Source organism: Hemibagrus wyckioides, linkage group LG26 (genome assembly GCF_019097595.1).
Source record: "Hemibagrus wyckioides isolate EC202008001 linkage group LG26, SWU_Hwy_1.0, whole genome shotgun sequence".
NCBI lineage: Eukaryota > Metazoa > Chordata > Actinopteri > Siluriformes > Bagridae > Hemibagrus > Hemibagrus wyckioides.
In genome coordinates this window covers 14,933,494-14,955,689 of record NC_080735.1, presented here as the reverse complement: position 1 = coordinate 14,955,689, position 22,196 = coordinate 14,933,494, and the positions used below count along the sequence as shown (strand labels likewise).

General features: G+C 38.7%; 2 protein-coding genes across 3 annotated transcripts in view; both read left to right on the top strand.

Moving 5' to 3' along the window:
* Nucleotides 1-3,203: 3,203 nt before the first annotated feature.
* as3mt (arsenite methyltransferase) lies at nucleotides 3,204-11,043 on the top strand. Its single transcript, XM_058380880.1, has 11 exons — nucleotides 3,204-3,425; nucleotides 4,214-4,250; nucleotides 4,887-5,014; nucleotides 5,742-5,892; nucleotides 6,116-6,252; nucleotides 7,003-7,072; nucleotides 7,225-7,306; nucleotides 8,328-8,459; nucleotides 8,610-8,752; nucleotides 8,856-8,987; nucleotides 10,651-11,043. Exons 1-11 carry the CDS (start codon nucleotides 3,409-3,411, stop codon nucleotides 10,753-10,755), a joined length of 1,134 nt encoding a protein of 377 aa, XP_058236863.1. The 5' UTR covers nucleotides 3,204-3,408; the 3' UTR covers nucleotides 10,756-11,043.
* A 1,440-nt stretch (nucleotides 11,044-12,483) lies between these two features.
* Nucleotides 12,484-22,196, top strand: part of cnnm2b (cyclin and CBS domain divalent metal cation transport mediator 2b) — a 29,555-nt gene continuing 19,842 nt past the window's right edge. For both annotated transcript variants that reach the window (XM_058380877.1, XM_058380876.1), the window contains exon 1: nucleotides 12,484-14,097. In XM_058380877.1, the coding sequence (XP_058236860.1) occupies nucleotides 12,633-14,097 (1,465 nt within the window). In that variant the 5' untranslated portion in view covers nucleotides 12,484-12,632. The remainder of the gene's footprint in view (nucleotides 14,098-22,196) is intronic.

The window sequence follows — 22,196 nt, the reverse complement described above, 5'->3', positions numbered from 1 at the left end:
TGCACTAGGATTGGTCAAAAATTCCCATAAACACATTCCTAAACCTTGTGGAAAGCCTTCCCAGAAGATGTGAAGCTGTAATAGCTGCAAAGACCGGGCAAAACAAACGGCAAAACAAATAGCTTTTTTATATTATTGCATTTGTTATATGTTATTGTTTCTATAGTAACAACTTGAAAAGGTCTTGTTTTCGCAGACAGTGCAATGAATAATTTGAAGTGTTAATTGAGGAAACGTTTATTTTATTTTTAATGTTTTATAAGGACTTCCAGTTAATACTGTAATTTTAGGTTTCCTTTCATAGAAAATACATACAGCAGATGTTGTGGTTTTTACAGTAACAACCAAATGGCAAGCTGCATTTTTACGTCTTATTAAGTTCAAATGACATGAAAAAAGAGACATATTAAAGAAATAACTTACGCAACCATAGATAGAGAGATAGATAGATAGATAGATAGATAGATAGATAGATAGATAGATAGATAGATAGATAGATAGATAGACAGACATGCAGGCAGACAGACAGACAGACAGACAGACAGACAGATAGACAGATAGATAGATAGATAGATAGATAGATAGATAGATAGATAGATAGACAGACATGCAGGCAGACAGACAGATAGATAGATAGATAGATAGATAGATAGATAGATAGATAGATAGATAGATAGATAGATAGATAGATAGATAGATAGACATGCAGACAGACAGACAGACAGACAGACAGACGGACGGACGGACGGATGGATGGATGAATGGGTGGATGAATGGGTGGATGAATGGGTGGATGGAGGGACGGACAGGCAGGCAGACAGACAGACAGACAGATAGATAGATAGATAGATAGATAGATAGATAGATAGATAGATAGATAGACAGACGGATGGACGGACAGATAGATAGACAGATAGATAGACAGTCTGTCTATAAGGTAAGTGACCTATAACAGGAACTGTAACTTTTATCACGGACATTCCACAATATTAAATATAACTTTAAATAGATCTTTTTTTAATCGCTATGATGTGTCATTGTTTATGCAATAAACAGCTGTTAGTGTTATAAAAAGAATGTAACACTTCATACTAAGATAAAATAAGATAAGATAAACCTTTATTCATCCCACAGTGGGGACATTTTCAAAAAAAAAACTGTGGTTATCAGAAAACAATCAACTTCTGGATGGCAACGAGTTAAAAATCGCATTAGTTTTGAATTCCACTTAGCTCAGCTGGGTAAATTTCATGTATATCTGTGTAAAATGATCGAAGTCATTGTAAAACATTGAAGGGATTCATTAGGTTTATGTTGATTGAATAATATGGAGCATATACTTAATTTTAGGTATAGTATGAAAATTTGGCATCACTGTTTATCTTTTTAACACATACATCTCTCTCTCTCTCTCTCTCTCAAAATATACAAAAGCATAGATATACACAAAACCTAAGGCAGAATATCACCTGTATGACATGTTAATATTGTTATGATTGGTTTCACTTAACACACTTCACTGCTGTTTCATTTGAAACAATAAACACAACACGTCAGTTCAATAAGGATGTGGCTTTCCCCCCATTATCCTGTATATTTGCATGCTGTTTTAGTTCCTTTTTCACATTTTCATGTTTGCTTGGGACAGTTCACTGCAATGCTACCAAAAGGCACCACTGCAATGCTACCCAAATTCTACAGACAGTCTTCCTACAATCTTTAGTAAAAAATCATTTCCTGTTCTTAGACCATTTAGAATACTTGGAGTTGTTAAGTGCAATAACTTTAGAATTTGCAATTTCTTTATATCTCAATTGAAGATTCCCATCAGAGCATTCCCATTGAACATCCCGATTGATATTTGTACTCATTTTTATTTATTATTCTTTTTCTACCCTTCACTCTTATCCACTTATCCTCTTTTTTTACACCATAAAGAGAGACATTTAATTGAATTCATTGTACGCTGTGCAATGACAAACTATCTATCGATTTTGTCAGATCATTGCAAAGCCCCGCCAATTATTCACATCCAATTAAACTCTTAGCCGCTGTCAGTTGTATCGTGTATGATCCTTGCCTTGCTTCTCGGATTTGTATCTTGATTTTGGACAATTCTGTGACTTGCATGTCTGATCCTGATCCTGTGCTGCCTATTTATTTGAGTGTTTGTGGATATTCCTGCTAATAAATGTCCTATGAATGGATTGTCACACCACCCTGAGTCCTGTTTTTACATGTATATTTACATTGCTTTTTCCCAGGGTCCGAAAAACAAACAAACAAAAACAAAGCAAAGTAAAGTAAAGCAAATAAAAACAGAATTTGCTCCTGGTTTTGTAGTGTTTGTGTTCATCACTGCATTTCTTCATCATGTCACACTCCACAGTGGTGGTAAATGGCTCACACTGCACTGAAACTGATTGAAACACATACAGTGAAAGTCACCTGAATGTCACACATTATAATTCCGCCTTGTTTTCTCACTATTTCTTTATTCATTTGTTCATTGTTGGCATGAACATGTCAGTCATCACGTGCGGTTTCAGTGGACACCGTGCTCAGTTGAAATGCCCCTTCAGCTTCATGTTTTTTATGTGTGATCTTGAATTATTTACATAAAATAATTACATAAAATAAACAAATTTCCCTATTAGTGATAGAGCGAGAATCAAGGGGAAGGTGTACAAGACAGTGGTGAGACTGGCCATGCTGTATGGTTTAGAGGCAGTGTCACTGAGGAAGAGACAGGAGTCAGAGCTAGAGGAAGCAGAGCTGAAGATGTTGAGGTTCTCTTTGGGCGGTTGGACAGGATTAGGAACAAGTACATCAGAGGGACGGCTCATGATGGACGTTTGGGGGACAAAGTTAGGGGCCAGATTAAGATGGTTTGGACATGTCCAGAGGAGGGAGAGTGAGTATATCGGTAGGAGAATGTTGGACATGGAGCTGCCAGGCAGGAGAGAAAAGAGGAGGGCCAAAGAGGAGGTATATGGATGGAATAAATGAGGATATGAAACTAGTGTTGAGGATGCAGAAGATAGGGATAGGTGGAGAGAGATGATTCGCTGTGGCCACCCCTGAAGGGAAAAGCCGAAAGAAGAAGAAGAAGAAGAAGAAGAAGAAGAAGGAGTGTTCCTCTTTAAGAGGCGAATTGAGGCAGATTTGCGCCACCTGTCTGTTTTCTGCGGTAAATGTTTACATGAATTTTTACTTCCGGCTCAAGTGGAGAAAATATGTCTCTGTAGTAGTGCTATATAAGTGGGACATTTCTGGACATTTGGGGTCCAGCCATTTGTGAACAATTACTGGATGAATCAGTTCAGGGAATCAGTGAATCGGTTCAGGGTCAGAATGGATTCAATTTAATAAGCAGTTCAGTTTGAGAATCGACTCAGGCTTGCGAAAATGGAAAGAGGACACAGGTAGGTTCATCTAAGCTAATTTAATGTAACATGTTTACACCTGAAGTTGCTCTTTTAAGTTAGAGATACATGTTTGAGTCTGCATAGAAACGGCACAGGTTGTAAAAGATACTGAAAGACTAACCAGACGGAAATCTAGTGATACGAGTCAGAAACTCCCGAGTTAAATTATATAAGCCCGAGTTTATAATCGTGACTTAAAGTTGAAGTTCATTTACAGTATTTGGGTCAGAAGACAGTCAGTAATATACTAAACACATTAGTTTCTAAATTTATTGACAATTCGAACTGAACTGAACCGAATTTCTCAGAGTAAGTGGTTTATTACTTATTCTTGTGTGGGCATTATTTGTTCTGTCCAGTTACATCACTTTTACAAGTCAATAATTAACCCAATAATACACTGTTATACACAGACATTTACAGTTTTGGAAAGTCTGTAACCTACCATGTGTTCTATTACACTATCAAAACCACCTTATCTGAATGATGTGCTCATCACTATCTGATCAGATTGTGTATTAATTAATTAAATATTATTAATGTTTGGATAAATACATAAGCCTAGAAATGTTTGGATTAACAATTTAACAATATCTTCGAGGCTTGTGACACTTATCGATTTGAGCAAAAGTAAATAAAATATTATCTTATATTACTATTATATCTGTCTATTAGAAACTGTATTTCTATCTCTTGATTTCTTTGAGTGTGAAAAGCTCAGCTGCTAATATAACTGTTTAATTGATTAATGCCTGTAATATGTTTCCCCACACACACACACACAGTGAACCAGCTGCTGAACATATTCATGACCAGGTTAAGGTACGTATGAATCTTAAGGCAATTCCAGTGAAAACCTGTGGGGGAAAAAACCAATACTGAAAACCAGTTAGAACCACTAAATAATAATAGCAGTGAAATTGTACTGTAGAGTTCTTGCTGGATTGGATTAATAATAGCTTGAAGGATTTCCCCAAAAAATCTAATCTACTGTTAGTAGAGCAGTGAACTCCATTTGTCCAGACTTCCAGGAGTTGAACTGAAGAGAACATATCATTAGGGCCATATCAGGGCAAGAAGGATGAACCTTGAACGTTTCCCTCAACCTTTTTATTACTTATGGTGTATTAGTGTGAGTAAGTTAGTGTGATCTGAACATGAAAACACAAGGAAGAAATGTAACGTGTTTTCCTCTCATGTTCATGTATTGGTATTTGTGGGGTGGGGAAAAAAGGTGGGAAAAGAAAATAGGGTAATTACAATACAAAAACAAAGCTGAAGAACATCATGAGTGACAGGTCTTAAATAGACTTTTAGGGTTTTGAAAAGCATACAATGGTAGTAGGGGTGTATGATATGAATAATATTTGTCTAAGGCTTGGGTTTAATATGTAAAACCTGTAACTCGCATTAAATATTGCTGTGACTTTCATGCTGAATGCTGAAATTGTGTTACAGGAATATTATGGGAAAATCCTCAAGCAGAGTTCTGATTTGAAGAGCAATGCATGTGTCCCTTCAGCTAAACCCATCCCTGACTACATAAGGAAAGCTCTGACTGAGGTTCACCCGGACGTCACGGCAAAGTAAACTCTGACTAAACCAAATCAAAGTTGTAAACCATATTCCAACTGTATTCTTAACATATTATGCTGAACTCGTATTATAGCCTTGAAGACAATGCCTTTTTTTTTTAATATAGTAGGTGTATGTAGTATGTATGTATGTATGACATAAGGATGGATTGGATGGATGTAATTAAAACCTAAATGAAAATATCCTTCATAGTTAAATACAGAGGTGCTATAATCTACAGTGTATCATTAGCCTTAGTATTCATGATTTTCAAATTGCTTGCAATGGTGAAGAATATTCACTGAAGGGGAAAGGGCAGAGATGCACGCTTGCTTGTGGTAGTCATTGCATTTGCTTTGACTATATCAGAGAATTTTGACTCTTGCGAGGGACTTAAAACCTACTTGTTGGGATTGTGGTGTCATTGTTTGTTTTTGTTTTGCCTTTGAGTTTTCTCCTTAGAAATGTTGGCTCCTGTGTATATAGCATCTACTTTATATCAATGGTTGGCTCATGTAGGCTATGTAATTTGTAATATAACCATTAGGCCCATTAGAACTAAACATTATGGTTAATTACACCTCATAGCACACTATCACAAGGCTTTTCTTGTTTTATACCATTGTACCTCTCTCCCTTAATGACTTAGATGACTGATGTTGTAGACATGCTGGCTTATAAGCAGTCTTTGGGATCCCCCTGCTGGTAAACTAAGTGACTCTCTCTCTCTTCTCTCAGGTTCTATGGCTGTGGTTTGGCAGTGCCTGAGTGTGTGGAGGGCTGCAGGATGTTGGATCTCGGTTGCGGAAGCGGACGTGACTGCTATGTGCTCAGTCAGATGGTGGGCAAGAGCGGACACGTCACTGGACTCGATATGACAGAAGATCAGGTGGGTCTGGTTGATGATATCAAAGGGCAGAGTGTGGTGTTAGCACTCTAAGTGACTGATTTGTCTTGCAACTGCTGTCAGAGCTGATGTTATCAAAAATTAATCAACGTGCTCTGTCCGATAAGATTAGAGAATTTAACAGCGATGTGACTCTTTATAAATGAAGAATACATAACAGTTCTGTTTGAAAAGTCACCACTGACATGAGATTTTTGTTTTATAGCTGGCGGTTGCAAGAAAATATCTAGACTATCACATGGAGAAGTTTGGGTATAAGAAGCCAAATGTGGACTTTGTTCAAGGATACATCGAGGCACTGAGGGAAGCAGGGCTGGAGGAAAACTCTTATGACGTAATCATGTAAGGCATTTACACACATCTTTTTATTTGTGAGAAATGTTTGCACTGTATTATGTCATGGAGTCACACTGTGCATGGTTTAAAGGCTGTGAAGAAAATGTTAACTCATATTCATACTGAACCTGTATTCAGTGACATTCATAGATTGGTGTTAGATTCAAGAGCCATAGATTGAACAGCTTGGGTATTACAATATATGAAGTTAAAGTTCCTTAAAAATATATAATATTCTTTAATATTAGTCTTTTGTATTTTCAGTGTTCAGTTTCAGACATTAAGCTAATAACCTTAAAAAAAACACATATTAAAAATTTTTTTCCTTAGAATATATTAACTTTAAAGTTTAGGTTTGTCTCATATTGTCACTGTAAAATAATTATCTACAAAAACATTTTAGAACCGTTATCAAGGGTGCCAATAATTCTGGAGCTGACTTTATATAGCTTTAGATTATATATTTATTTATTTTTTTGGTATGTGTGAGTGTGATTAAACCTGATTTAACTCATTGTTGTGTAGATAGAGTTAATTGTTTTTTATTCAGACACTTGAAATTTGATAAAAGTATTATTTTTCTTTATATATATTTAAAAGTATTGTTTAACCATTGACCTTTCAACTTTTATGACATCATTAAGCTGTTTACTTGGGTACAAATTGACATTTACTTGGTAATAAAATGACATAATTATTATATAGAGTATTATCACTAGCCACTATACAGCTCTGACATTGGGATTTCGTTGGCAGATCAAATTGTGTGGTGAATCTTTCACCTGACAAGGAAAGCGTCCTGAGAGAGGCCTACCATGTCTTGAAGGTACTTCGGCTGTCAAGCGTAACTTTAAAAACATGAATTAATATAATACTTTTAATGTAGTCATGTGCAGTAGAGTTTCGGTCACTTCCTGTTTTCTCCAGAGAGTTCTGAAATGTGAAAAATGTCTAAATATGTTTTTGTTTGCTTTTCAGGAAGGGGGAGAGCTGTATTTCAGTGACGTTTACAGCAATGCCCCAATTTCAGAATCCCTTAGAGCCAACAAAGTTTTGTGGGGTAAGAGAATAATTCAAATCTCACATGGAGTCTCATATTTCATGTTGGATAACAGCATAGATGCTTCACATACTGAGAGTTTCATGCAGACTGAATGTATTACATTAAGGTTCCCATAAATAACATTTTATTGCATTAGCTAGCATTACAATACTGCATGTTAAACTTATCATTAATAAATATCACGTGTATTAATAGATGTTGGTTTAAAAGGTAATAAAATGTACCTGCATTCAAAACAAAGTAAAATTATAGAATGTTAATAAACTCTGGTGTCCTGGTGTAAAGACTTACTTTTTAGTCTCGGTTCTGGATTTTCTAGCATGTATGCTTAGACTTTAAGGCAAAGGCTTGTGTTTAAAATTACTGGTCCAGACGGTATTGAAAAAAAAACCAATCTCAGACTTCTTATCAACTAATCTAACAAGTTAAGCAGCTGCGTAACATGACCCTAAATCTGGGAAACTTTCCCCACGGAAATATTGACCTAACCTTTAATCTTAGTGTCTGTATGTACATGGGTTAATGTGTTGAAATGAATTGACTGCTATTTAGCTTATTCAGTTTATTATTCAATTTGTTGTGTATTAAAGCTGAAGAACATATTCATGCTAAGTAACCTTAATGTAAATTGTTCCGGTATATGAGCAAGTAGATTTATTTTTCAATCATGAATACAGGGAAAGCAGAACGCACCTTTTATTCGGGATATTTTTAAAGCTGTTGCCGTTTTGGGCTTTGTGACAGTTTAACATTTGACAAGAACAGATATTTTAAAGAAAACAATTCATTCAAGAATTGTCGAATTGCTTCTTTTTGGAAAGAGGAATAGCTTTTTATGCATTTCATACGTTCATGTATATAATGTGTGGTTTTGTTCTGGAAAAGGATTATTGTACAAATTTCAGTTTATTTCAATTTATTATTGCTTATTCTAGCAGTGACTACTTTTTGTACCATTCAAATACATTCATTTGTTCCTGCATGTGAGATATAATGAGGGTATCATTATCTGCCTCAGGTGAGTGTCTGAGTGGAGCTCTTTGGTGGGAGGATCTGGTGCGATTGGCTGAGGAAGTCGGGTTCTGCAAACCGCGATTGGTCACAGCTAGTGTCATTTCTGTAGGCAACGAAGATCTCGAGAAACTTCTAGGTAAACGGGTCCTAGTTTTTAGTCCTAGGTCATTTCATTCTCAGCTATTGTGGTTTGTCCGTCGCAATTTATTCAGTACGGTTATCATTTACTTTCAAAATCACTTTCATTGTTCACACCACTGTCACTGTGTCTCTGTTTTGAATTTAGCTGACTACAAGTTTGTCTCTGCTACGTACCGTCTCTTCAAGTCACCGAAGAGTTCTGAGAAGGAGCGCTGTCTTGTCATGTACGATGGAAACATTACGGGATTGGAGGAGAAGTTTGAGTTCGATGCACAGTACACGTTTAAGGTCTGAAATGCTGGAAATAGTGAAAAAGATACACATTATTCATCATGTGTATCTGTTATTGTATCAATATATAATCACACTTTAATCACAATTACTGAATCAGGTGAATGAAGTGATGGAGGTGGATGGAGATGTGGCCAACATCTTGAAGAACTCTAGGTTTGCTGAAGAATTCACTTTTCAGACTCGAGCACAGAGCAGCACAAAATCAGGATCATGCTCGGCCAAACCCAAGGTTTGTACAGATGAGTGAGTAACGGTAAAAAAAAGAAAAAAAAAAGAAGCATAAATAGCTTTAATATGATTATACAGTATGTTAGGACACTGGTGGATACTTAGTGGTGGAGCGGAATGTTAGAGTGAGCTGAATTTGCTTAGTAATACAAAAAACATGCACCTGTGCTGATGTTACTCTGTGGTCAGAATAACTAGACAAAAAACAAAACAGCACACTGTATCAAAAAAAAAAAAAAAGAGATCACTTTGAGACATCACTGTCGAATGAAATTAGAATTTTCGGTATTGTTACACTATTAATATCGCCATAAATCCCAGCCCTGATTTAACAAGAGCTCTGCCAGTGACAGTGGGTCCTGATGGCCCTGTTAAAGTCACATTAGACTGTTATGTCTGTCCCTTCACATGGACATGTTTGTTATGTCCATTGTTACATTACCGGTAGCCCAAAAAGCACCACAGACTCTCCAAGGCCAAACAGCTGCCCTTAACATTACAGATGCGTTAATAACCTTCTAATCATGGAATGCCACTTTATCAGAACGGCTCATGGCCACTACGCTCATTCAGACATAAGAAACCACCATTTGGATTTGGGGCCTATTTATAACCACACATAAACTTGTTCATCCTTCATTTTAATCTGTTCTATTACAGACGAAGTATCAGGTATTTGACCGTCCTCTCAATTGTCTGCTTCAGTAGAAGAGACGTGACGTAGGATAGAAGGAGTCTCATATGATGAAGATGCCATAACATTAAAAACTCCATACTAAATGACTTGCATATCAATATTTATAATTAACGTGCAAAAAGTGTACATTTTCCCAAATTACCCACGATTCCTTAAAGCGTCATGAGTCCAATGTGGCACTCAACTCCTGTAAATAAACAAAATACACAACAACCAACAGACTTATCGCCATATTCACTAGACACATGATAATTTGAACAATATAAACATACATAGATTTGCTTACAATCCTAAGTCGAATTACATTCTTATTATCACATCATCGTCTTGTGCAGTTACACCGAAAACAGAACCCGTGGACTATCAAGAACATTAAAGTGCTCCACTGCATACAACATCAAAAGAAATCTCTTGTTCCGTGGTGCTAAGACAATGAATTCGTTGATGCTGGTGGGCTCACGTACCACTCAAGAATATCACTCAACGCCTTGTCCGTATGCCATATGGAAAAGCCGCAGCATTGTTTTATGGCTATCTGGTCCTTGTAGAAGCCGCAAGCCCAGGTCACACTGATAAGATAAACATCAGATAAACAGCTGCATAATCTCTGAGCTCTTATCATGCATGTTTCATTAGTGAGTACTGTCTATGGCATCTTCAGAAAGACACACACATATTTTCACAATGTAGAATTAGGTATTACTTATCATCATTAGTAAACCTTATATCTGTTCCCATGTTTGCGCTGATTTTGAATCATCTGTGATATTCTACAGGAGGAATCATAAACGCCCACACAGCAGCCTCGCTGCCCTCGCACCCCCCACAACCAATCAAACCAAGGACACTGTGTTAATGAGTACTCATTGACCACTGTTAAACTACTGAGTTTGTTGAACTCCTAAGGAAGCTATGACTTTATATATGCAATTGTTCCACTGAGTCATGACCCCTCTTCTCCCCTCAGGTCATGCCTGAGAGCCCATTCGGACTGGCGGAGCAGCTGGGAAGTGCGAGTGTGGCTTCATCCACAGGGCTGTGCTGTGGCCCTCAGGAGTCATGCTGCAAGTGAAAGCACAGGAAATTAATCAAAGTATTACGCTGTGAATTCAGACCGTATAAATTCATAAAGTCATGTTGACTGAACATATAATTAATATTATATAATAAAATAAACTGTTGAACAATCATAGCATGAATCCAAGTATTCATATAAGGAGAGATAATGGATATGTAATGATGTAATAATGCATGCAGTAATGTGTGTAATAATTCATGTAATGCTTTTTAACATTTAAACCTAGTGACCTAAGTAAATTTCAATTCATTTAAATTAAAATAAAATAATGGTTACAGAGTGTACCTGTATAATATTATAATATATATAATATTATAATATATATATAATATATATAATATATATATATATATATATATATATACATACATACACACACACATATATATATTACTTACTTATAGCAGTGAAAATCCATTATAGCAATGATCCCAATTTATTAAAGTTCTTATATTTATTATTACAAATAGCTATTTGACTAACCCCTTGAACTGAATGTGTTTAATCCCAAACCTTAATACCTCAAAATCATCTAGGCCTATAAATTTACTTAATATGTTCTGTTGGTTAAGTGATCAGGAATAGAAAGCTCTCTGGCTTCACTGATTATACAAAATATTATTCTGCACATTAAAATGTTATGGACAGTTAAAGGGCTTACTCTGTATCTTATCAGACTTGTATTTTTATGTGATCCAGGTTACCCGTTTGTTTCAACACATTTCATAGCCTGCAGTCATTTCATGTAGAAGCGATCAGGTAACATATGGTGCAAACCGTGGACTGTCGGTTGATTGTTTTGTGTGTATCACAGACTAGGTGAGATGTAGTTTTGTCATGAAGGTATGAGTTACTTTTCAGCACTTCAGCAGAAAAAAACGAAACAGTGAAGCACAACACCATTATGTTGTCCTACGTTGAACACGATGCTGGTTGATGAAGGCAAACCAGAGTAAATAAGTGAGAGAATGTAATGAATAAATGGGAGGTCATTCATGCAGAACTTCTCACAGCAAACCACCTGTTCTAACTGTGTGGCATTTCACCTCTTAATGAAAGAGATGGACTATTTAGATATAGACTGCTAAATGTTAGTTGTCATGAGCCCCAATGAGACATTCAGGTACTACAGCAGCGAAGGAGATTGAAGTAATAGACAGAGATGAATTAGGTGCAGTTAGGTAAATACAGTGTCAAGTCATTAGGTGTGTAAATCCCAGGTGCAGCGTTATAATAACAATAAAAGTATGCATGCAAACCTAAAATAAGGTGCAGAATATCGGCAGCAGTCATTCAGAACAACCATGTGATGTATTTATGCATTGTATACGTGCGTATATGAATAAACCAATTTTATCCAGATGTTTATTCTTATGTGTATAGGAAGAATGTACTTTTCTTTGTTAGGAAAGTATGCTGAATCAGTATTAGAATATTAACTAGTTCAACACAGCTTTGTGGTGATGAAACTTCCTCTTCCTTAATTGTCAACCTTATAAACGGCTCACCATCTCAGGATGCTGTCACGAACCTGTTAATTAACGACGAAAAAAAGTCACGCGGAAACTTCAGCCTGAGCTCATTTGCATGTAGCGGTCCTGATTGTCGGCTTTTGATTGGTCGTTCCAGCCGTCAACTCTCCACCCCTGAGCACTGATTGGTCGCCTGAGTCGCCTGTAGCCGGGACTTGGAGAAGAGGCACGAGTTTGCGCTGAAGTGGAGTCAGTTTTTACCGAGTTGTGGAGCCAAGCAGCTGCTGAGCCGAGGCTAACGTGCAGCTGAGATGAAGCCGCACTCCGATTGGCTCTGACTTTTTCCTTTGCCTTTTTTTTTTTTTTTTAAAGCCATTTTCATTCAAGCGGTTTGTCAACATGGCAGAGCCGTCGGTGGCTGCAAAAATGGCGTCACTTGTCCCGGTCCGAGCCGCGACTCTGATTCTCTTAACCGTCTGCTTAATTGCGCCGACGCGCGCCAAAGAAGGCGGGGGAGAGGAGACCGTCATCATCGGCTTGCGCCTAGAGGACACAGACGACATTTCGTTCATGGACAGGGGCTATCTACGGGTGAGCGAGCGCTCCCGGGTCAAGTTGCGCGTGTACGGGCACAACATCAACAACGAGACGTGGTCCAAGATCGCGTTCACAGAGCACGAACGGAGTCGTGCCGTTGCCAGCCTCGACAGCTCCAACGGCGACAACAAGAGCCACGAGGAAACGTCGGGTTTGCACCCGTGCGGCATCAGGACATCGGACATTTTGATCTTGCCCAACATCGTGTTGAACCGCAAGACGTCCGGAGTGGTGGAGATCGAGGTCAAGCCGCTGAGGAAGACCGAGAGGAGCAAAGCGTACTACCTGTGCATCGCCACATCTACGCCGGCTGGCACGCATGACCCGTGGACAGAAAACACGTGGATATACCATGAAGGTGATGACACCAAAGTTATCGTGGTGGAGGAGAGGAAGTTTCTGCTCCCCTTTTGGCTCCAGGTGATCTTCATCTCCATGCTGCTCTGCCTTTCCGGTATGTTCAGCGGCTTAAACCTGGGACTCATGGCGCTCGACCCGATGGAGCTGCAGATCGTGCAGAACTGCGGCACCGAGCGCGAGAAGAACTACGCGCGCAAAATAGAACCGGTGCGCAGCCAGGGGAATTACCTGCTGTGCTCGCTGCTGTTAGGGAACGTGCTCGTGAACACCACTCTCACCATCCTGCTGGATGACATTGCCGGAAACGGACTGATTGCCGTGGTCATGTCCACGATTGGTATCGTGATTTTCGGCGAGATTGTGCCTCAGGCCATATGCTCGCGCCACGGGCTGGCCGTGGGCGCCAACACCATCTTTCTCACCAAGTTCTTCATGCTGCTCACGTTTCCTGCGTCGTACCCTGTCAGCAAGCTGCTCGATTACCTCCTTGGTCAGGAGATCGGCACCGTGTATAATCGCGAGAAGCTGCTCGAGATGCTGCGCGTCACCGACCCTTACAACGACCTGGTCAAGGAGGAGCTGAACATCATCCAGGGCGCGCTCGAGCTGCGCACCAAGACCGTGGAGGACGTGATGACGCCGCTGCGTGACTGCTTCATGCTGGCGGCTGAGGCCGTGCTCGACTTCGCTACGGTGAGCGAGATCATGGAGAGCGGCTACACGCGCATTCCCGTGTACGAGGTGGAGCGCTCCAACATCATTGACATGCTCTTGGTTAAGGACCTGGCTTTCGTGGACCCGGACGACTGCACGCCGCTCAAGACTGTCACCAAGTTCTACAGCCACCCGCTGCACTTTGTCTTCAACGACACCAAGCTGGACGCCATGCTCGAGGAGTTCAAAAAAGGTGGGTCCGACTTTTCTCATTTTCTACATCACCTTAAGCGCCTTGGCTCAGCGTGGGAAAAAGTGTTTTTTGTTGTTGTTGCAATTATTCCCGTGTAACGTGTCCGTGTGACGCTTGTGCGCCTTTTACGCGTGGTGCGTTCTGACGCACGCGCCAGGGGAAGAACAGAGAATGAGGCGTATTAATATAATAATAATAATAATAATAATAATAATAATAATAATAATAATTCACATTTCGTATTTCTGCTCCTGCAGTTCCTGCTCTTCTCAACTTAAACATGAATCAGTCTATGCATTTTGAGAAACAGTTATATAATATATGTTTAAATAATGTGCAGGTATCTGTGCTCCTTATACACCCGATCTAACTTGAGGCTTTCTGAAAAGATGGATAATTAGATCAGTTTTTTAAAAACTATACTGTGCAGGAAGTTAGATCTCCAATAGAACCGTTTTGGCACGTGCCATGTTTGTGCCACGCTCTGCAATCCGAAAACCACACAAACAAATATGTTTGCTGTATTTATTTGGACTTGATGCATGAGTAAACTACATGAATGGCGACTCAGTCTGGTAACAGTGCTTCTCCATTAAACAAGACGACAAGGGCCTCTGCAAATTTTCCATGTGTTCGGAGTGAGAGGTTAACCGACTACACAGAACACAGATTTGTTTATCTACAGGCGGTTTGTCGTGCACCAAAACACACCAAGCATTCTCCCAGTCATGACCAAGACATCAGAAGTATCACCTTCAGAAGCAGATGATAGATTTGATGATGTTAAAGAGCTCTGAAACAGAATGTGTTTGCATACATGTGTGTGTGTGTGTGTGTGAGGCTTTAAGTATCTTGAAGGTGCACCCATGGGCTCCTCCCATAACCTCCCAGCTAGTGTGTGTTTGGCTGTCACCTTCATTCAGCGTTAATGTTTACAAGTCTCCCTCTCTGTCTCTGAATGCATTAGGAATTTGTGGGAAGAGCGTGACTTAGGTTATCGAGGGACAAATCATGTCAGAGAGCCTCCTGTTTTTTCTCACACAGCCACGTTTTTGCTTTTCTAGTAATCTGTGCTCATTTAAAAAAAAATAAATAAAAGGAAATTGGAAGAGAAGTAGGTTTTCTATGAGCAGTTGTATGCATGTCTTCATATCCTCACTCTCCGTTTTAAGTCACAGCATTTCATCACCCCCCCACTAGTGCCTCCAGGCTCTAACACACTCATTAGAACACCTTAGTGTGTTAAAGTAGTAACCGACTGTTTAAGCCTGTTGTGTTTTCCAGCTTGAATGTTCTGTCAGGCGACAAAGATCACACTGTAAACAAAATAATTGGTTTGAGCTGAGAGCAAAGAAGGATGCAACATCTTTCAAAATATGTGTTCAAGGATAGTCAGATGTCCGAGGAAGAAAAACGGACTCCTTGTTTTTACACATACCAATTAGACAAGTAACGAACACACCCTCATCTCTATCTGGCCACCAGATCTTCTGGCAAAAAAATCAAGCAGGATAAATTCTGCCTTACACTTCCATGAGAGAGAGCTGCTGGAGAGATTTCAGGGATGCAGAGAATATCCAGGAATACATGCTGCAAAGCAGGAGTGCATCCTGGGGTGAGCCAAACCATTATGGTGTAATAATAATGATCCTATTATTATGGAATGATCCTCCAATTAACCTACCATCAATAAATTATTCAAAGTGGTTATATCTTGCATGCTTGTCATAACTGGCCATGTAGCATGATGGTGATGATGATGATGATGATGGAGGGCTAGCTAGCTGCTCACATAGATTCGGTGCATTGTGAACATGGGCAGGAACGGGAGGTGGAGTTGAAGAGTAAACAAATCAAATTTTATCCAAGACTCTGATCCTGTTTTGATAGAAAAATAAAGATGTTTTTTCCCTTAGACACCTAAACAGGCTAAATACTTGAGACAGATGTGATAAGAATTTATACTCATTTATCAAAGCGAATCATCTTCAGCTTCCCTCAATTACTGTAAACTCCTGTCGGCTGTGTATGTGCGCAGTTTTGTCTAGCGTGGTCTGAGACGAAACATTACGTTGCTTAGCCTTGAGAATGTGCTCTGAGTGTGACTTAGTGACTAGAACATGGGGCCATTAGAAGAATGTTAGAAACCTGGGGTTGTGTTTGTGTGAGTGTGTGTGTGTGCAGCTTTTTTGCAATTTTGGCCTGTCACCAGCAAGAACTCGTATTCTAATGACTGCTTAAGGGGGTGGGGGTCAAAGTCTTCACGTCACGGTGGCTGTGGTCAGCGCACACACACACACTCGGTTCAAAGCGCTTTGTATGGTAAGTCACTGTTAATTAATCTATCGACTCTTGTGGAGCAGTGCGGGAACAAAACACCTCTTCCCACCAAGCGTGCTCGCTCCAAATCTGCTTCCACTTTCATGTAGCATTTCCCGATAGTCATCGCTTGAAGTGAAAACAAATTTCGCAGCTGAAGTAAAAAATAAGACGGAAAGTGTGCGGATGGGAAAAATCAAAGTCAATTCGTAAGGTAAATAAATATGTCGGAATTCTCGTAAGCGCAAAAAATGATCCCTTTATGAGGTTAAGAGTGAGTGTGATATACAGGAAATAACCACAGTTGGTTGTGATCTTAATTAGTAAGTCAGAGGCGAATATTTGGACCTGGCCCAAGCCAGAGAGATGCACTGAAGCATAATTTGACAAGAACTCCACTGCTTCTTGAACAGAAGTTTATTTTTGGATTTCCAACATTGTCGTTTGGTATTTGCTTCAGAATTTATAAGTAAACAATCAAGAAATACTTGGCAATTAGACACTGATACTGTTGCAGTTAATGACATCAACTGATTACAATAACTGTGGGTCTTCAAGACAAATGCTGAATACTATATAAGGGCTTTACTAAATGTACTAAATATAACACTTCTTCACATCAGATATTTACTATTTATATAAAAGGGCTGCGCAATTTCACAGTGAGTAGCATTGCTGGCTCGCAGCTCCAGGGTTCCCAGATCGGTCAGTGTCTGTGTGGAGTTTTAAATGTTTTCCCTGTGTTTACATGAGCTTCCTCTGGGTTCTCCAGTTTCCTGCTTATAAAAAAAAAAAAACACACAAGCAGGCAGATTAGCTATGTTAATTGCTCCCTAGGTATGATAGAGTGCATGCATTGTATCCTGAAAAGAATAAAAAATGTGACTGATGTGAAAGAAAGCAGCTTATCTACTGGGATTTTCACACGGAGAAGTTTCTAGAGACATCGCTTTTCGAGTGAAGGGAAGACAGGCCAAACTGGTTCAAGCTGACAGGAGGTATAAAGTAACTAATATATAATCACTCTTTAAAACCGTGATGAGCAGAAAAGCATCTCAGATTGCATACTACACACAGGGCTGGGTTGTACATTGGGAACTGGATTAGTGAAACTTGATCAGGAGATATTTTTTTGATGTTCTACTGTACAGTTTTCTGAGCATGTGCGCTCTATAACCTCAGATATCTATCTATCTATCTATCTATCTATCTATCTATCTATCTATCTATCTATCTATCTATCTATCTATCTATCTATCTATCTAAGATATATATAGATATATATAAATAAGAGACCACTGCCCAATCTCCAGATGTGAACCCTATTGAAAACCTCTGGAATGTCATCGAGAAGAAGATGGATGGTCACAAACCATCAAGCAAAGAGTGGTTTTGCAAAAAGAGTGGTATAAAGTTCCCCTACAGCAATGTGAAAAACTGGTGGAGATCATGGAGCCAAAACGCATGCAAATCTGGGTTATTCCACCAAATACTGATTTCTTAATGTTATTTAGCCAAAGCATTAACACAATTTGTTTACAAATGATTTGCATTTTGTTTTATTTGAGTTATTAAAGCTCTGCAAATACTGCATGATCTTGGGTTACTTTGGTGTATTGTCATTTCTTTTAAATATACACAAGTTACATATAAATAACAATAGTTATATTGTGAATTTAGGAGAAATATTGTCAGCAGTTCACAAAAAATGAAACAAAACTGTTCATCTCACCAATACATGAACGTGGAAGAAAAAAACCATAAGAAACTGATTATTTTGCCTATTTTGGTCTCTTAGTTTTTTTTTCCAGATCTGTATATTCCAGATATATATATACTCTCTCTCTCTCTCTCTCTCTCTATATATATATATATATATATATATATATATATATATATATATATATATACATGACCACTCAAAATTTTTGGATCACTTGCATATTTCAGCTTGATTTCAGGTAATCAGCCAATCCATTTGTGGAAGATGCTCCAGGAAGCATGGGGTCAAATATCATCAGATTATCTTGGAAATTGACAGCTAGAATACCCAGGCTGTAATTGCTGCAAAAGGTGTTTTTTTTGATGAAGGCAAAGTTTGAAGAAAACATTCATCATTTCCATCAAAATCATTATTTCTAACTCTGACATGTCAGCATGTCCTGTTCTTTTGCTATATTTTCTATTTTCTAGACTAATTTCTTGTGTGTTTCCTTGGAAAACAATTACATTTTTGAGTGATCCCAAGCTTTTGAGTGGTAGTATATATACAGTATATATTTATATATATATATATATATATATATATATACATATACACACACACACACACACACACACACATATATATATATGATCTCTAGAGAGAGAGAGAGAGAGAGAGAGAGAAGCAGAACATTTCCTTCATCAGCTGTACAAATACACTGACTATACCTCATGCTATATAATTTGTAATACCACTAAATATAACTCACACTGATAAAAGCAAAAAAGACTATGAGACCTCTCTATCCATTTCCCAGTTCTACAGGTTCTTGAACTGCGCCAAGACAGAGTACATAAAGACAAAGAGACTTGGATTCAGCCTGAAGTGTGTGACGAGAGAGTGCTTTAAACCTTCTTTTCCCCTTCCTCAGTGGATTGATGTCCTCTCCTGTGAACCTAATGACCTTTCAACCCAATCTGGTTCACTGCCAGTATTGTTATTATTGATTTGCGGAGGCTGCTCTGTGTGAATTTGTGCCAGGTGAGACGATTTGTTATCGCCTCAAGTAGGGCAATGAACTCAAATCAGACTCGAACTCTAAAAGTGCAGCATGTGTGTTCTGCCCAGTTCTTTTTAGAGAGAGAGAGAGAGAGAGAGAGAGAGAGAGAGAGAGTCACTCTGTCTGTCTTTTCCCTCGTCTCTTCCTCTTTCTCATCACACTTGGTTCTTTCTCCCTGATACTCGGTCAGGTTAGAATCTTTGTTTTGTTGTTGTGTTGGTCAGAATGTGTTGTGTACTGGCCAGAATTCGATTCATGTTTCTATAGTAACAACATACACAGGGTCTTGCATGGCTGTTGCTTCACATAAATGGGTAAAAAAAAAAAACAGGTGTAAATGTTGAGATGGTGAAAGAATGCTTTCCTTTATAAAGATTTAGAACGCCATAGTAGAGGGCGAGTGCATTAACATATCTATATAAACGTGTGATTTACCTTGTAGCTGGAATTACTGTAAGTGAGACGCCTTCTAGCCAATCATTGTGTCCTTCTGGGGATAATATATGATATAATATGTATGTGAATAATGAAAAAGGAGAAGGCCACAAATTGATCCCTGAGGAACACCATGAGATTGATGACATGAACATTCTTCTTCTTCTTCTTATTATTATTATTACATATTAAAATTAGTTCCAAATCTGCACTTGCAGTACGTACATTTGCTCTTTCACACATTCATCATTTTCCCTTGAATCCTATAATATCAGTGATAGCTGAATGACAATGACTCCTACATTATCTGATGACTTTTCACTGTTTCTCTATGGTTCCAGAGCTTTTTCGTTTTACGGAAAGTGAAAGTTCGCCTCTTCCGTATGTGTTCCTTTTTCAAGCAGTCCTAAAAGCAAAGTTTTGTTTGAGTGTTCGCTTGGTAACCCTTGCTTGTGCAGGAATAAGCGTGAGGATTATGTGGCGTCATGTTGGCAAGAACAGGGCCGGGTGCCTAGAGCGGGATCCCCCCTTTGAACGCTGCACGACTCCACGCTTAGACTTTCTGCCCTCACCTACACTTGCGTAGTTCTTCAATCTTTTGCGCTACGGCAAGAGTGAGGACGTAACGTAAGATTTGAATGTCGGATCATCTACACAGAAATATCTTTATGTTCCAAAGGATTCATAGCAAGGCTCAGCGTTAGCTTTTCATGTGCCACAAACAGTCATAACTTTCTCGTTCTTTTTTGTCTATAGCCCTCATAGTTCATTGCCCTATACTAAGGCGTTGGCTTTTTTTTTTTTTTTGAATGGCCTACATTCCTCAGATTCTGGCAACATGAAATGGCCGTAAAACCGATTAGTAAAAAGTGCGAATGCAGCCTGAGTGCCCTTAGAAAGTGTGTCTGATCTGCCCTTGGTTTATTTCTTTTTCTTTCTGATTTGTGTCGTATTATTTTTTTAAACAGGTTTAAGTGTTATATGTTTTATACAAGCCTTGGTTCTGATCTTCTAGCAGTTGAAAGAATTTGTAGATTTGTTTACTCACTAATTAATATAGTTGGTTAAATGTCATTAAGTCTTTTATATTGGATTATTTTTTAATATTCAGTAATCCTCTCACATCCTCACTGTTGATGCCAACTAGGAAGTATTAATACATAAGGAAATCGAATCTTTGGTTATTTGGCAGGCAAAACCAGATTTGAACCTAGGCTTAGCTCTGTTACCTCTTTGGAATGGACTCATAGGTACAACCGAAGATTGTCATTTTCTCAATTATGCTTTAAACCATTGGGACTAATATGGGATATTAAGCAGCAATTAAGCAAGATCAGAGTGGCTTTGTAGGATTTTGGGTCTGTGATCATGTCAAGGTGAGACACATCCTGGATTACACGACATTGCTTTGGTAAAATGGAATAACATATGGCGTTCCAGGGAATCGGGATTCGGCTTATATATCCGATTGATTAAACAGGAATGCCCAAGAAAGAGTCCTGGTTCTTTACCTCCCTGCAGTGTTTAAGTCCTTAAGTGAACACAACTGATCCTTGCAGATCAGTGATTTAGGAGGACCTGAATGTTGAGCCTTGTGTATAGGAAGCATAAACAGTGCTAGATCACCAGGACTGAACTTAATAACCCCTGGATGTATATACATGTATATAGCCTGATGGTGACTCTGTCTTTTCTGTCTGTTAAGCATCAAGACAAAATCTCTAGTTTGCCAGTCATTCCTAGCATAGATACACATCTATCCACTCATCCAGCAAGAACATGGGTCTATAAAGGGCATCATATTCTCAGTACTAAATATCAGTGACAATAAAATTCACTCAGATCAGATGTTGTAATCATATAGTTATGTAAACTGTTTTTTTCTATGCCTTCTTTTAGTATTATTAGGGGGGCAAGTACTGAAGATGCATTTCTTCTTCTTCTTCTTCTTCTTCTTCTTCTTCTTCTGACCTGATTAAGAAATAAGCTTCAGGATCATTTACAGTTTGGGAAAGCTACTGAAAACTGGGTGTGAGGTGAAAACTAAGCTTTCAGATCAATGGTGAACAAGTGCTGATGGTCCCAGTCGCTACTGGTCTTCCTCATCGCTAAGGGGTGGGGTTAGAAAGTGCTTGGCCCCCTAACTGCTGCTCTATTTATTTGTATTTTCTGTCTTTCATTTCAATTTTATGATTGTTGCCATTATTACATACATTTTATGATCTTTGATGTATCTGTACATTGATCTTGGGTAGGTGCTGTTATAATTATATTATATATAATAAAGTGGGGTGGAACTGTGTAAGAATCAGGTAATGATAATGTAATGTGAGACCTTGGAATGATGAACTATCAAATATAGTCAGTGGCTTGTACACCGATCAGCCATAACATTATGAGCAGTGACAGGGGAATAACACTGATGATCTCCTCATCATGGCACCTGTTAGTGGGTGGGATATATTAGGCGGCAAGTGAACATTTTGTCCTCAAAGTTGATGTGTTAGAAGCAGGAAAAATGGACAAGCGTAAGGATTTAAGCGAGTTTGACGAAGGACCAGATTGTGATGGCTAGACCAC

Coding starts and splice junctions, on each gene's coding strand:
- as3mt (XM_058380880.1), top strand. Junction 5,893..6,115: donor TCGATATGACAGAAGATCAG/GTGGGTCTGGTT, acceptor TTTGTTTTATAG/CTGGCGGTTGCAAGAAAATA. Junction 8,460..8,609: donor AGATCTCGAGAAACTTCTAG/GTAAACGGGTCC, acceptor TTTTGAATTTAG/CTGACTACAAGTTTGTCTCT.